Source organism: Felis catus, chromosome A3, assembly GCF_018350175.1.
Source record: "Felis catus isolate Fca126 chromosome A3, F.catus_Fca126_mat1.0, whole genome shotgun sequence".
Lineage (NCBI taxonomy): Eukaryota > Metazoa > Chordata > Mammalia > Carnivora > Felidae > Felis > Felis catus.
The window spans coordinates 46124998-46138736 of record NC_058370.1 but is presented as its reverse complement, the minus strand read 5'-3'; the positions used below and the strand labels follow the sequence as shown (position 1 = coordinate 46138736).

Below are 13739 nucleotides of genomic sequence, written 5' to 3'. Positions count from 1 at the left end.
TTTTCACAATTCTCAAAGTAGGGAAGTCCAAGATCAAAGTGCTGGTTGATTTTGGTTCCTGGCGAGACTTGCAGATGGCCACTTTCTCACTGTGTCTTCACATAGCTGGAAAGAGCTCTAGTGTCTCTTCTTCTTTTTATAAGGGTTCTGGCCTTATGGGATTAAAGCCTCACCTTTATGAGCTCATTTAGCCTAGATCACCTCACTGTATTTGTATATCTCTGAATACAGTCACTTGCAGCACTAGAGCTTCAGCATATGAATTTGGGGGGACACAGACATTCAATCCATAATATAAGGCTAACCAAGAAAAAAAAGATATACACAAGTCATAATGAATGACAGACCATCATTATTGATCCCATGTACATTAAAGGGAAAATAAAAGAATAATATGAAAAACTCTAAACTCACAAATTTGGTAACTCAGATGAAACGACCCAATTCCTAGGACACAATATGCCAAATCTTACACAAAGAGAAACAGAGAATCTGAATAGAACTATATATGTTAAAGAAATTGAATTAATAATTGACAATCTTTCAGAACAGAAAGTACCAGGGCCAGATATGTTCACTGGCAAATTCTACCAATCATTTAAAGAAGAAATTATACCAATTCTCTACAATCTCTTTCAGAGGATAGAAGGCAAGAGAATACTTCCTAACTCATTACATAAGGCTGGCATTACCCTAACACCAGACCCAGATAAAGACATTAAAAGAAAGGAAAACTACAGATCAGTGTCTCTCATGAATATAGATGCAAAAATCCTTTAAAAAATGGCAAACTGAATCCAAGAATGTATAAAAAAAATTACACACCATGACCAGTTGGATTTTATCCCAGGTATATCCCTGATTTAACATTTGAAAATCAATGAATATGACCCATCACATCCAAAGCTAAAGAAGAAAAATCATATGATTGTACCATTATATGCAGAAAAAGCATATAAGAAAAGTCAATACCCATTCACAATAAAAATTCTTAGCAAACCAAGAATAAAGGGGGAATTTCTTCAACTTGATAAAGAACAAATGTTCTTCAACAGATAAAGAACAAAAAACCTATAGCTAACATCATATTTAATGTGAAAGAACTAGATGCTTTCCCCAAAAGATCAACAACAAAGCCAGAATGTCTCCTCTCACCACTCCTATTTAACATTGTACTAGAAATCTTAGCTAACGCAGTAAGAAAGAAAATAAGGGACATCTGGGTGGCTCAGTTGGTTGAGCATCTGACTTCAGCTCGGGTCATATCTCACGGTCTGTGAGCTCAAGCCCTGCATCAGGCTCTCTACTGTCAGCACAGAGCCCACTTTGGATCCTCTGTCCCCTGCCCTCACCCCTCAGAAAAAAATAAACATTAAAAATTTTATTTAAAAAAAAAAAAAAAGAAAAGAAAAGACATATAGATTGGGAAGAAAAAAATAAAACTGTCTTTATTCACAGATCACATGCTTGTCTATGTTGAAAATCCCAAAGAATCAAAAACAAAATACTCCTGAAGCTAATAATAATTATAGCAATATTACAGGATATAAGGTTAATCTACAAAAGTCAATTGCTTTCTTATATAGCAGCAATGAACAAGTAAAACTTGAAATGAAAAACACAATACATTTACATTAGCATAAAAAAGAGAAAAGTACTTAACAATAAGTCTAACAGTTTATGAACAAAAATGACATGAAGAAAACTACAAAACTGATGAAAGAAATCAAAGATCTAAATAAACAAAGAGATATTCCATGTCATGCATAAGATGACTTAACATTGTTAAGATGTCAGTTTTTCCCAACTTGAATTCCCAGTTCTGGATTCAAAACAGTATCAATCAAATCGCAGCAAGTTATTTTTCTGAATATTGACAAACTGATTCTAAAGTTTATATGAAAAAGCAAAAGACCCAGAGGAGTCAATACAGTACTGAAGAAGAGCAAAGTCAGAGGACTGATACTACATGAATTCAAGACTTACTATAAAGCTAACATAATAAAGACAGTGTGATACTGGTGAAGGAACAAACAGATCCTAATGGACCAGAACAGAAAACTCAGAAATAGACCCACACAAATAAAGTCAACTATTTAACTCTTCAATGGAAAAAGGATAGTCTTTTCAACAGATGGCACTGCAAAGAATGACATCCATATGCAAAAAGACAAAATGAATCTGGAAACTGACTTTGTGCCTTTCACAAAAATTACCTCAAAATGGATCACAAATCTAAATGTAAACTGCAAAACTATAATATTTCTAGAAGATAACATAGTAAAAAATCTAGGTCACCTTAGATTCAGTGATGGGACCTCAAGATGGTGGCAGGGAATGTGAGTGGCTAAGCCCTGCAGTACTGGTGGGCCAGCACTCACTGCTGGGGTTCACTGCCCTGGGAGAGGTTAAATAAAAAAGAAAAAAACACAAAACAAAAAACTTCTGCCTTGAAAAAGACACTGTCAAGAGAATGGGAAGACATGCTACAGACAGGGAGAAAATATTTACAAAACATATTATCCCCCTGATAAAGGACTTGTATCCAAAATATGCAAAGAATTATTTAAGCTCAATAATAAGAAAACAAACAATCCAGTTAAAAACTAGGCAAAAGAACTGAACAGGTACCTCACCAAAGAAGACATACAAATAGTAATTAACTACATGAAAACATGCTCACCATCATATGTCATTAGAAAATTGTAAATTAAAATTATATACCATCGTGTACCTATCAGAATAGTTAAAATTAAAAAAAAAAAAACTGATAATACCAAAGGCCGACAAGGATATTTACTGATGTCTACACAAAAACCTGCACGTAATTGTCCACAGTGTCTTTATTCATAATTGACAAAATGTGTAGGTCACAAAGCTTCAGTAAGTAAATGGATAAATAAGCGGTGGTATATCCAGGTGACAAAATATTATTTAGCACTAAAAGGAAATGAGCTAGCAAGCCATGAAAAGACAAGAGTTCAAAATATGCATATTGCTTGAGGCCCCTGGGTGGCTCAGTCTATTAAGCATCTGTCTTTAGCTTGGGTCATGATCTCACAGTTCAGGGTCGGGCTCTGCACTGACAGCAGGGAGCCTGCTTTGGATTCTGTCTCCCTTTCTCTCTCTGCCCCTTCCCCGCTTATGCTCACACATTCTCTCTCTCCTAAAAATAATAAATAAACATTAAAAAAATTTAAATGCATAATGCTTAGTGAAATTTGAAAAGGCTATATATACTGTATAATTCTAAGAATATGACATTCTGGAAAAGGCAAAACTATAGACAATAGAAAGTTCAGTAGTGACCCAGGGTTTGGGTGAGGGGGTGGAAAGAGAGATGAGTAGTAGACAGAGCATAGGGGTTTTCAGGAAGTGAAAGTATTCTGTATGATGTAAAGGTGCATATATGATACTACATATTGTAAACAAAGCAAAACCAAAAAACCATCAATACATTGCTTCATTCACTAGAAAAGTCACCAGAGAAATACTGTTTGCATGAGAAACTGCTTGTTGAGTAATGCAATTGTGCACATCCACTTTTCTAGGTCCCTACGAGTCGACCATGTTCCATGCCTGCTCACCTGCACGTGGCCATGTGTGAAAATGCACTTGCTCAGATGGTGAGGGTACAGGGCAAGAGAAAGCACAGGTCGGTTGCTGGGCCCAACCCAGGTAGCTGCTAGGTCACTCACTTTGCCACCCTGGCACCATGTGCTCCCACACTGGACCCTGAACACATCTGATTCAGCCTGCCTTGGGTCACTATGGGTAATGACTTCTACCCATAAAATCTTGCAAAGATACAATCCCTGATTCCAATTTTTCAATTGGATCATAACTGCTGCATAACAAATTACCACAAATTTCACACTTACCATAAACCTTTCTCACAGTTCCCATGGGTCAGAGGTTTGGGTCTAGGTTAGTGGAGCCTTATTCTCAGAGTCCCACCATGCTGACATCAAGTTGCTGGCCGGGTCTGCAATCTTGTTTAAGTCTGGGTCCTCCTCCAAACTCACTGGTTGTTGGCAAATGAATTTCCAGCCAACGATTTCCTACCATGTGGCCTTCTCCACAAGATGGCAGTTTGCTTTTTCAAGGCAAACAGGAGAGTACATCAGCTGCTTTGAATCTCTGACTTCAGTAAGGACCCAGTCCCTTTTAAAAGGCTGATCTGATCAGTTTAGGTCAGGCCCACCCTGGAGAATTCCTTTTTTGATTAGCTCAAAAGCAACTGATTTGGGACTTTATCATATTTGCAAAAGTCTTCATATCTGTCATTTAACATAGAGTAATTGTAGGAGGGAAATCCATCAAATGTACACTCCTGCCCACACTCAAGGCAAGGGGACTATACACAGTACACACCAGGAGGCAGGACTCTGGGGAGCCACCTTAGAATTTTGCCTACCTCGTGGATAATTAATCCTGACAAAACTAATCAAGTCAGATTAATTCTCCTAAGTCAAGTTACGCACCATACTATCCTTCAGCAGTTGTGCAAAAGACAGAAAATCAACCCTAAATTTATTAACCAGATATTCTAGGCCTGTTTTCAGCCATGCCTCAGGCACCATTTTAAACCTTTATTTTAAGGAGTCCTGCTCACTGAGCCTCAATCACACCCTTTGCTCTGCCCACCCATCCCCTCTGTGCACTCAGCATCTACATGCCTGCCAGCACTCCTCTCAGAGAACTAACCCACCTCTTCCTACCTCCTTCTTACTCAAAGCCTCAACAGCCTTCAAGATGACACATCAACACCTGTTATAAAACCTTTCCTGACCTTTGGACCCATGATGAACTTACCTTCATTTGAATTTGTCCTAAAATACTGTGGGAGGGTTGCAAAAAATGGCCATAAGCTTCCCATCCCTGTGTGTCTCCTCTTTTGCAATGTGACTCTGCCACTCATCTTATCAAGAGGTAGACCTCTTGACTTTTTCACCTGTTGACTCTGGGCTGGGCCTTGTGACTTTCTTTAGCCATGGGACACTTGCAAATGTGACTCAGGCAGACACTATAAAAGCATCTGGGCACTGGGGCTTGCCCTCTTGCTGTCTTGGGAACTCTGCTACCACCACCAGATGACAGGCTAAACGACTCTCCTGGATGAAGAGGGTCACATAGCTAAATTATCCTTGAGGCCCCAACTGACACTGGGCCAACACCCGACACATGAAAAGCAGCAAATACCAGGTTAAGTCATGGAGTTTTGTACCAATGTTTGCAGCAAACTGTTTACTGTTTAAGAATAAAAAGATTCTAGGGGCATCTGGGTGGCTCAGCCAGTTAAGTGTACAACTTCGGCTCAGGCCATGATCTCATGGTCCATGAGTTCGAGCCCCGCATCTGGTTCTGTGCTGACAGCTCAGAGCCTGGAGCCTGTTTCAGATTCTGTGTGTGTCTCTCTCTGCCTCTTCTCCACTCACACTCTGTCTCTCTCAAAAATAAAAAATAAAAACATTGAAAAAAAGAATAAAAAGATTCTAGGTCTTCCTTTTTGACATTTTTTTTTAAGCTCAGATTTATTTTGGTATGCTTTCTTGTGAAAAGGGTTAACTCTAACTTGTGATGAAGGAATTGTGCATGAAGCACAGCCTGGTTTTCAATATCTGGAAGTATCCATGGGAGTGGGTCATGAAGCTTCTCAAAAACACTTGGCTTTTAGGTAGAAGCAACCCAAGTGTCTATCAACAGATGAATGGATATACAGAATGTGGTATGTCCATACACCAGAATATTATTTAGTCATAAAACAGAATGAAGTTCTGATACCTGCAACAACATGTATGAACCTAAAAGATCTTATGCTCACTGAAATAAGCCAGACAAGTGCAAATAATGTATAATTACCAACAGAAAAGACAAATTTACAGACAGAATGTACATTAGAGGTTACCAGAGACTGGGGGGAGGGAAGAATGAAGAGTTACAGAGTTTATATTTGGGGTGAGGAACAACTTTTGGAAAGAGATAGTGCTGATGGCTGCACAGTATGGTGAATGTAATTAATGTTACTAAATTATATGCTTAAAATCGCAATTTTAAAATGTTTTTTTTTTTTTACATTTTAGCACATTTTTCACAAATCAATAATGCAATACACCCTAAACCCTTGGATTATACACTTTAAATGGCTGGACTGTATGTTATGTGAAGTATATTTCAATAGAGCCGTCAAATTTTTTTCTAAACAAAACAAACAACAACCAAACAACACAAAAATAATCCTTGGCTTCACTTTTCCCCTCTAATGGAAACTATCCAGCATACTGTATTCCTCTTTTCACCTTTACTACCAGGAAGCTTAAGACCAAGTTTCATGTCCAAACACAGCAATTTAGTGGGCATACAGATGTGCTAAAACATAATAACTATCATCATCATCATCATCAAATCAGAGGGTCCAGTTTCCTGTCTGTATCTTTCTATGTGTCTGCCTTTGTCCCATCTCTCATCTTTCTTAACTAAAATTCGTTCAAGTGACTTTTCTCCAAGCCCCCCAAAGACCCTAAAGCTAACTGAGGTAATGAACCTTTGAGGTCACAGTGTCAGCTCTGTAAATACAATGTTATAGCCCCAGATTAATAATTAACCTTCAGAGCAAGGGAGAACAACTCATGCTAAAGAATAAATAAGAGAAAGTAGGGCCTCAAAAGCAGTAGGAATGTCAGCAGGTTAACCAGCATCATTTAAAAGCACTTCCAACCTATTCGTGGGAGTACTTTCACCACAGACAACCAATAGGCTCAAATTTGATAGCACAGACATCAACCACTGCTGACTGACCTTTTATTCTGGGAACATTCTTTTAAGACAAATATTCAAAAATTCACCAAATGACCATATTTCCCAATAAGTTTTGGAACACAATATCCCAAATTCCCAAGGAGCTTGGCTTTAAGGTCATAGGAAAAAGTCATTCACATAGGAGAAAAGGGGATAGAGTGTTCTTAATTCCACACACATGCTCATCGTTTTTCATCTCAGGAAAAGACTGAATTCTGAGTAAAGACACTGGTACACGAGCCCCCTTGTTAGCCTACCAAAGTGCTAACTTGGCCAATGGATTGGTATGAAAAGAAGCCTGTGAATACAAAACCCAGAATAGATGATTTTATCTCCGGTAATAAAGTTTCTGATGATATAGTATATAACATCTGTACCTCTTTGATGAGAGAGAAGTATTATGACTAGAAAAATCCATTTGGCTTGCCTCTACAATAAGTAAGTCCAGGAAGTTTGTCAGTGCTTCCATCCATAGTGCAAGTGCTTTGTACTTGATGTGCTCTTAATAAATCTTTCTTGAACTCTCAGAGTCAAACTATAAATTAAACTTTTCACCATAAGTAGATTATGAATGGTGAAAAGCAACATATTGAAAGGTACAACAGTGCTCTAAAAGAGAGTATATATCCCAATACACAACAATGCCTACTTGTCTTTTCACTGCTGCTGAGACCATTGAAAAGAAAGTGACATTATCAGGGGCACCTGGGCAGCTCCGTCAGCTGCATGTCTGACTTTGGCTCAGGTCATGATCTCACAGTCTGTGAGTTTGATCCCCACATCTGGCTCTGTGCTGACAGCTTGGAGCTCAGAGGCTGGAGCCTGGAGCCTGCTTCAGATTCTGTGTCTCCTTCTCTCTCTGTCCCTCCCCCTCTCATGCTCTGTCTCTCTCTGTCTCAAAAATAAATAAACATTAAAAAAAATTTTTTTTTTTAAAAAGGAAGAGTGACATTATCATAGTACAAGAGAAATTTCTGAGGGTAGCATGTAAGTTGAGGAGGCAGGTCTGCCCCAATGGCACAAATGTCATTCCTATGCCCCTGGCCTTGGTTTCCCCATTTTTAAAAGATGACATCTACCTTAGGTTGTTTACTTAGGTTTCTTCTACTCCTACAAGAGATGTGATCCTATCAGTGCTATTTTTCATTGCAGAATAAGTTTCCTAATAGTTTCAATGCTTTCTAAATAATTCCACCCAGTATCTCTAGTCAATAGTGAAAAATCATATGTGAGCTTTTATAAGTTGGATATTAGAAGTGCTCAGAATGTTTAACACTAATGTTGTTCCTATTTAATATTAAAGATTCCAGTGTCTTCATTCAAAAAATGAAAGCTGACTTGGAAATATACTTAGCAGAACTTATAAACTCATGTTTAATCGTAAAACACAGTGGCAAGGAATAGAAGGATTAAGCAAATTAATTAGATACAAAGTTCTTAGCCTCTAAAGCTGAACTCCTAGTAAGTTTAACTATTTGTTACCTTCTGTGCTACCACAACTTCAAAAATGATTTACTTTCTAGAATGCTGGAGGGCAGGGTGTAGGGGGGAATGACTTATGAATTAACCAGGGATTGTTTGGATATAATTATAAACTGCCAATCACCATAAGTCAATGATATTCAGACTTTTAAAGCTATTTCATTAAAAAGAAAGAAAGAAAATTAAACCTTATCTAAAAGACTGTTTATGGGACTTAAGGAACTTACACATCCATGGCTGAAGGTTCAATAATACATTCCCAGTGGAATGGTCTCTAAAAATGTCTATAATTAAAAACAGAACAGTAAAAAAAAAAAAAATTGAATGTCTTACTCTCTTGTTGGTGAGTGAGTGGCGGATTCCTTTTTTGAATCAGGAGAGCTTAGGGTTTGCAAAATACAATTATGTTTTTCGGTGGATAGGGCATCTCGTTCTTGCTCAAAGTGGATTAATTTTAAGGCCTCTATTCCATTTTCTCCTTCCATCACGTCACCTGGATTTGGCTGTGGTTCTGAACTCTTGAAAATCAGATCATCTTCACTTACAGAGACTGTGAGATCACTGCTGCTGCTGCTCAAACTTTCCTCCTCTTGCTGTTCCTGCATTTTTCTGAAGGGTTTCTGTGATTCTGGGTCCCCAGGAGGAAGATGATCTATAAGAGGGAATATGAACAGACTACTGATCACTAACTTCAGGGAGAAGCGAGGTTAACACATTCTGCCTCACAGGCAGATAAATTACTCAGTTAAAAACATGTAGAAACAATCCACAATTAATTATATAGTACGTGAAAAATCATTAAAAATATCTTTAAACCTATCACAGTGGGTTTTAAAATCAGTGAATTAGCTTGCAAAAATATTTCCACCTGTGTATTTAAGAACTCATGAGAATGGAATTTTATTAGCCAAGTCACTGGTTTGCTTTTTGACAGAGGTAAAATTAAAGTATGTATTTTGTTCTTACAAAAGACCACCACCACTCCCAAAACCTAAACACCAAGAAAAACCAGCAAACAATCTCAGCCTCTCAACCCACCTGGGAAACCTTCCCAAGCAGAATCCTTCTCTTGAGAACACTTATTTACAGATGCACAGTATTCTGAGGCTGATAGCGGAGAGACTGGCGGTCTGGCTCTTTCTTCCTTGACTTCAATACATTCCTGTGTCAGTATTTCTCCCTCTGATCCCTCTGATCTGCTGCAACTGTCACACTTTAAATCAGTGGTTCTGTTCTCTGGACTTAATCTTTCCCGTAACGGGGAATGGAGTTCAGCAGACTTTTTGCCTTCAGATAAACTACTCCCGCCGTGACGCGTGTTGCTTCCTATCTGTAAGCAATGAGTTTGTTCCTCCTCAGACAATGCGCTGGCTGTGACTGGCGTTTTCTCACCAATCTGAAGAGATGTCTTTCCATCTATTTTGTCAGACTTATTTAAGCACTGTGTGTCACTGTTAGTTTGTACTACATAGCTGTCTGTCACATTACCGCTCTGGGCTGTCTGTCGGTGTGAATGTGGGTCAGGAATTGAAAAGTTCTTTGTGGGCTGGGGAGATTTCTGCTCTGTACTGAAACCTCCAATGCTTGAGATGGCTGACATTTGGCGGCCCATAAAGATTGTTGCTGGTTGATACAATCCTCTTGACATGGCTGTCCCCGAGTTAGTTCCTGCCTGCCTTGCAACCTGCAACGCCAAGGTAGAGGTGAGTTAAACATACTGTGTCTGAACGATTGGGTTGTTTACATCCTTCTCAAAAATGAAGTGAGGAAAAGGAAGCATGGCCACTGAAATCAACACTGACCACATTTTATAAAACCCACAGCTTCCACAAAATAAGTCAGAAAAACGGTACAGTCCATAGTATTTACTTTGAATCACAATATTGGTTCCCCAAACAAATATTATCTAACAACTATGTAATCTACATTTCAAAAAGAGATGCACACATTGCACAACTATGTGAAAGTACTTAATGCCACTGAATTGTACACTTAAACATGGCTAAAATGGTAAATTTTATGTTACATATATTTTAGCACAATTTAAAAAACTGAATTCTAACCACTTTTCACAGAGAGGCTTGGATTTAATAGAACTAGGGAGATACTATACCAAAAAAAAAAAAAAAAAAAGAAAGAGAGGGAGGGAGAGATGCATACAAAGGACTATAGGAGTTTTAAAAACTCTTTCTAGTATTATAGGTAATATAAAAAAAAAAAAACTTCCACTAATCATATACGGGATTGCATTAAAATATACTCCATTTGTGCAAAAATAATCCTGATTGCCAGTCAAACTGCAAATAACAGTTTTTCCTCCACATCTTCAAGTAATTTTATTTATTTATTTTTATTTGAAAGAATGAGTGCAAGGTGGGGAGAGGGGCAGAGGGAGGAAGACGGAGAGAAAAAGGGAGAGAGAGAGAGAGAGAGAGAGAGAGAGAGAGAGAGAGAATCTTAAACAGGCTCTATACTCAGTGTGGAGCCCAATGCGGGGCTCAATCCCACAACCCTAGAGTCATGACCTGAGCCAAAACCAAGAGTTGGATTGTCAACTGACTGAGCCACCCAGGTGCTCCTCAAGTAATTTTAAAGACATGTAAAGCAATTTAAATTTACAGTCATGTCTATGGGGAGAATGAGCATTGTCTCTTTTTTAAAAAGAGACGGGGCTGGGTGAGGCAACAGAAGCAATCGGTTCAGTGGCTTGGTCAAGGACACACAGTGGGAAGTAGAACTGGATGTAACAATAATGAAGCCTTGAGAAAGTTACATGCTTTTCTTTTGAAGGGACCAAAGCATCTCTACAGACCTGATAGCATTTAGTTCACAGAGGCTTACAGAATAGATGGGGAGATATATTTGCATCTCTCTTTTGCAGACAAGAAAATCTGAGGCCCAAATTTTAGAAGAGAAAATGTCGCATACACAGCTGAAACAGAATCCAGGTCTTGCTTCTCTTCAAATATACCATCCCTCCCTGAAAGCATAAAACTTCTAGAAGAAAACATAGGCAGTAACCTCTTTGACATAAGCCTTAGCAATAGTTTTCTAGATATGTCTGCCTCCTTAGGCAAGGGAAACAAAAGCAAAAATGAACTATTGGGACTACACCAAAAAAAGCTTTTGCACAATGAAGAAAATCATCAAATAAAACACAAAGACAATCTACTGAATGGGTGAAGATATTTGCAAATGATATAGCTGATAAGGGGTTAATATCCAAAATATATAAGAACTTCTATAACTCAACACCAAAAAATAATTTGATTGAAAATGGGCAGATGACCTGAATAGACATTTTTCCAAAGCAGACAGACAGCCAACAGACACATGAGAAGATGCTCAACATCACTCATCATCAGGGAAATGCAAATCAAAACCACAATGAGATATTACCTCACACCTGTCAGAATGTCTAGAATCAAAAAGGTAAGAAATAACAAGTGTTGGCAAGGATGTGGAGAAAAGGAACCCTTTAGTGCACTGTTGGGAATGTGAATTGGTATAGCCACTGCGGAAAACAGTACATAAGTTCCTCAAAAAATTAAAAATAGAAATACTATATGGTTCAGTAATTCCACTACTGGGCATTTACCCAAAGAAAACGAAAATACTAATTCAAAAAGATATATGCACCCCTATGTTTACTGTAGTATTATTTACAATGTCCAAGATATGGAAGCAACCTAAGTATCTATCAATAGATAAATGGATAAAGAAGATGTAGTGATTACTGAAATAACACACACACACACACACACACACACACACACACACACACACACACAGGAATATTACCTGGCCACACACACACACATACACAAATAAGATCTTGCCATTTACAACAACACTGATAGACCTAGAGAACATTATGCTAAGTGAAATAAGTCAGACAGAGAAAGACAAATACCATATGATTTCACTTATATGTGGAATATAAAAAACACATGAACAAACAAGCAAATTTTTGTTTAAAAAAAAAAGCAGAAACAGGGAACCTGGGTGGCTCCATCAGTTAAATGTCCAACTCTTGATTTTGGCAGCGCCGAGCTTAAGATTCTCTCTCCTTCTCTCTGCCCCTCCTCCCCACTTGCTTTCTCTCTCTAAAAAAAAGCATAAACATACCCATAAATACAGAAAAAAAACTGATGGGTGGCTCATGTCAACAAACTCATGGGTGGCTCAGTCAATTAAGCACCCGACTTCATCTCAGGTCATGATCTCACAGTTTGTGAGTTTGAGCCCCAAGTGAGGCTCTGTGCTAACAGCTCAGAGCCTGAAGCTTGCTTTGTGTTCTGAGTCTCCCTCTCTTCTCCACCCCTCTCCTGCTCACTCTCTGTCTCCCTCAAAAATCAACACTGAAAACAACAACAACAACAACAACAAAACCAAACTGATGGTTGCCAGAGGAAGGAGGGTGGAGGGATGGGCAAAAAAGATGAAGGGGAATCAGAGGTACAGGCTTCCAGTTATAGAATGGATAAGTTATGGGAATGAAAAGTACAACATAGGGAGCACAGTCAATGCTATTGTAATAGCATTGTATGGTGTCAGATGGTAGTTATAGTTGTTATAAGCATTGCACAATGTATACAGTTGTTGAATCACTATGTTGTGTAGTGAAACTAATGTAACATTGTGTGTCAACTATACTTCAATTTTAAAAAGGGAAAAAAGTGGGGCACCTGGGTATCTCAGTCGGTTAAGTGTCCGATTTCGGCTCAGGTCATGATCTCACAGTCTGTGAGTTTGAGCCCCATATCAGGCTCTGTGCTGACAGCTCGGAGCCTGGAGCCTGCTTCAGATTCTCCCTCCTTCTCTTCCCCTCCCTCACTCATGCTCTGTCTGTCTGTCTCTCTCTCAGAAATAAACTTAAAAATTTTTTTTAAAAAGGAAAGAAGTGAAATAAATAGCACTAATAAGGGTAACTACATTGGTAAACATAAAAGATAGCATAAATATATTTTTGTAACTTTTTTTCTCCTATATGATTTAAAACACAATTGCATCAAGCAATGATTACAAATATATGTTGATGAGCAGCATATGAGATACAAAGACATAGCTCGTACTATAATTACAACACAAAGGAACAGGAAAGGAATAGAACTGTATAGCAACAAAGTTTTGGCATGCTATTAAAATTAAGTTGGTATTAGTCTGACTAGATACTTATAAGCTATTAATTATAACACCAGGAAACCCACAGCAACAGAAATGATAGGGAATCAAAATGGCACACTAAGAAATATATATTTAAAGCAAAAGAAGGCAGTATGGAGGATAAAAGGACATAAAAAGATATATGGAAAGGAAAGTACAAAATGGCAGAATAGAATCCTACCTTTTTAGTAACCACATTAAGTGTAAATGGATTAAACACTACCATTAAAGTCAGAGATTGGCAGAAAAGATTTTTTAAAAGCCATGATCCAACTATATGCTATCTAAAGTGA

At 38.2% G+C, this 13739-nt stretch overlaps 1 protein-coding gene across 2 annotated transcripts in view; it reads right to left on the bottom strand.

Annotated features, from left to right (window-relative positions):
• KIZ (kizuna centrosomal protein) overlaps nt 1-13739 on the bottom strand; it is a 143264-nt gene that overhangs the window by 74281 nt on the left and 55244 nt on the right. For both annotated transcript variants that reach the window (XM_045053937.1, XM_023251505.2), the window contains exons 5-6: nt 9319-9964; nt 8614-8932 (exon numbers count right to left, since the gene is read on the bottom strand). In XM_045053937.1, the coding sequence (XP_044909872.1) occupies nt 8614-8932; nt 9319-9964 (965 nt within the window). The remainder of the gene's footprint in view (nt 1-8613; nt 8933-9318; nt 9965-13739) is intronic.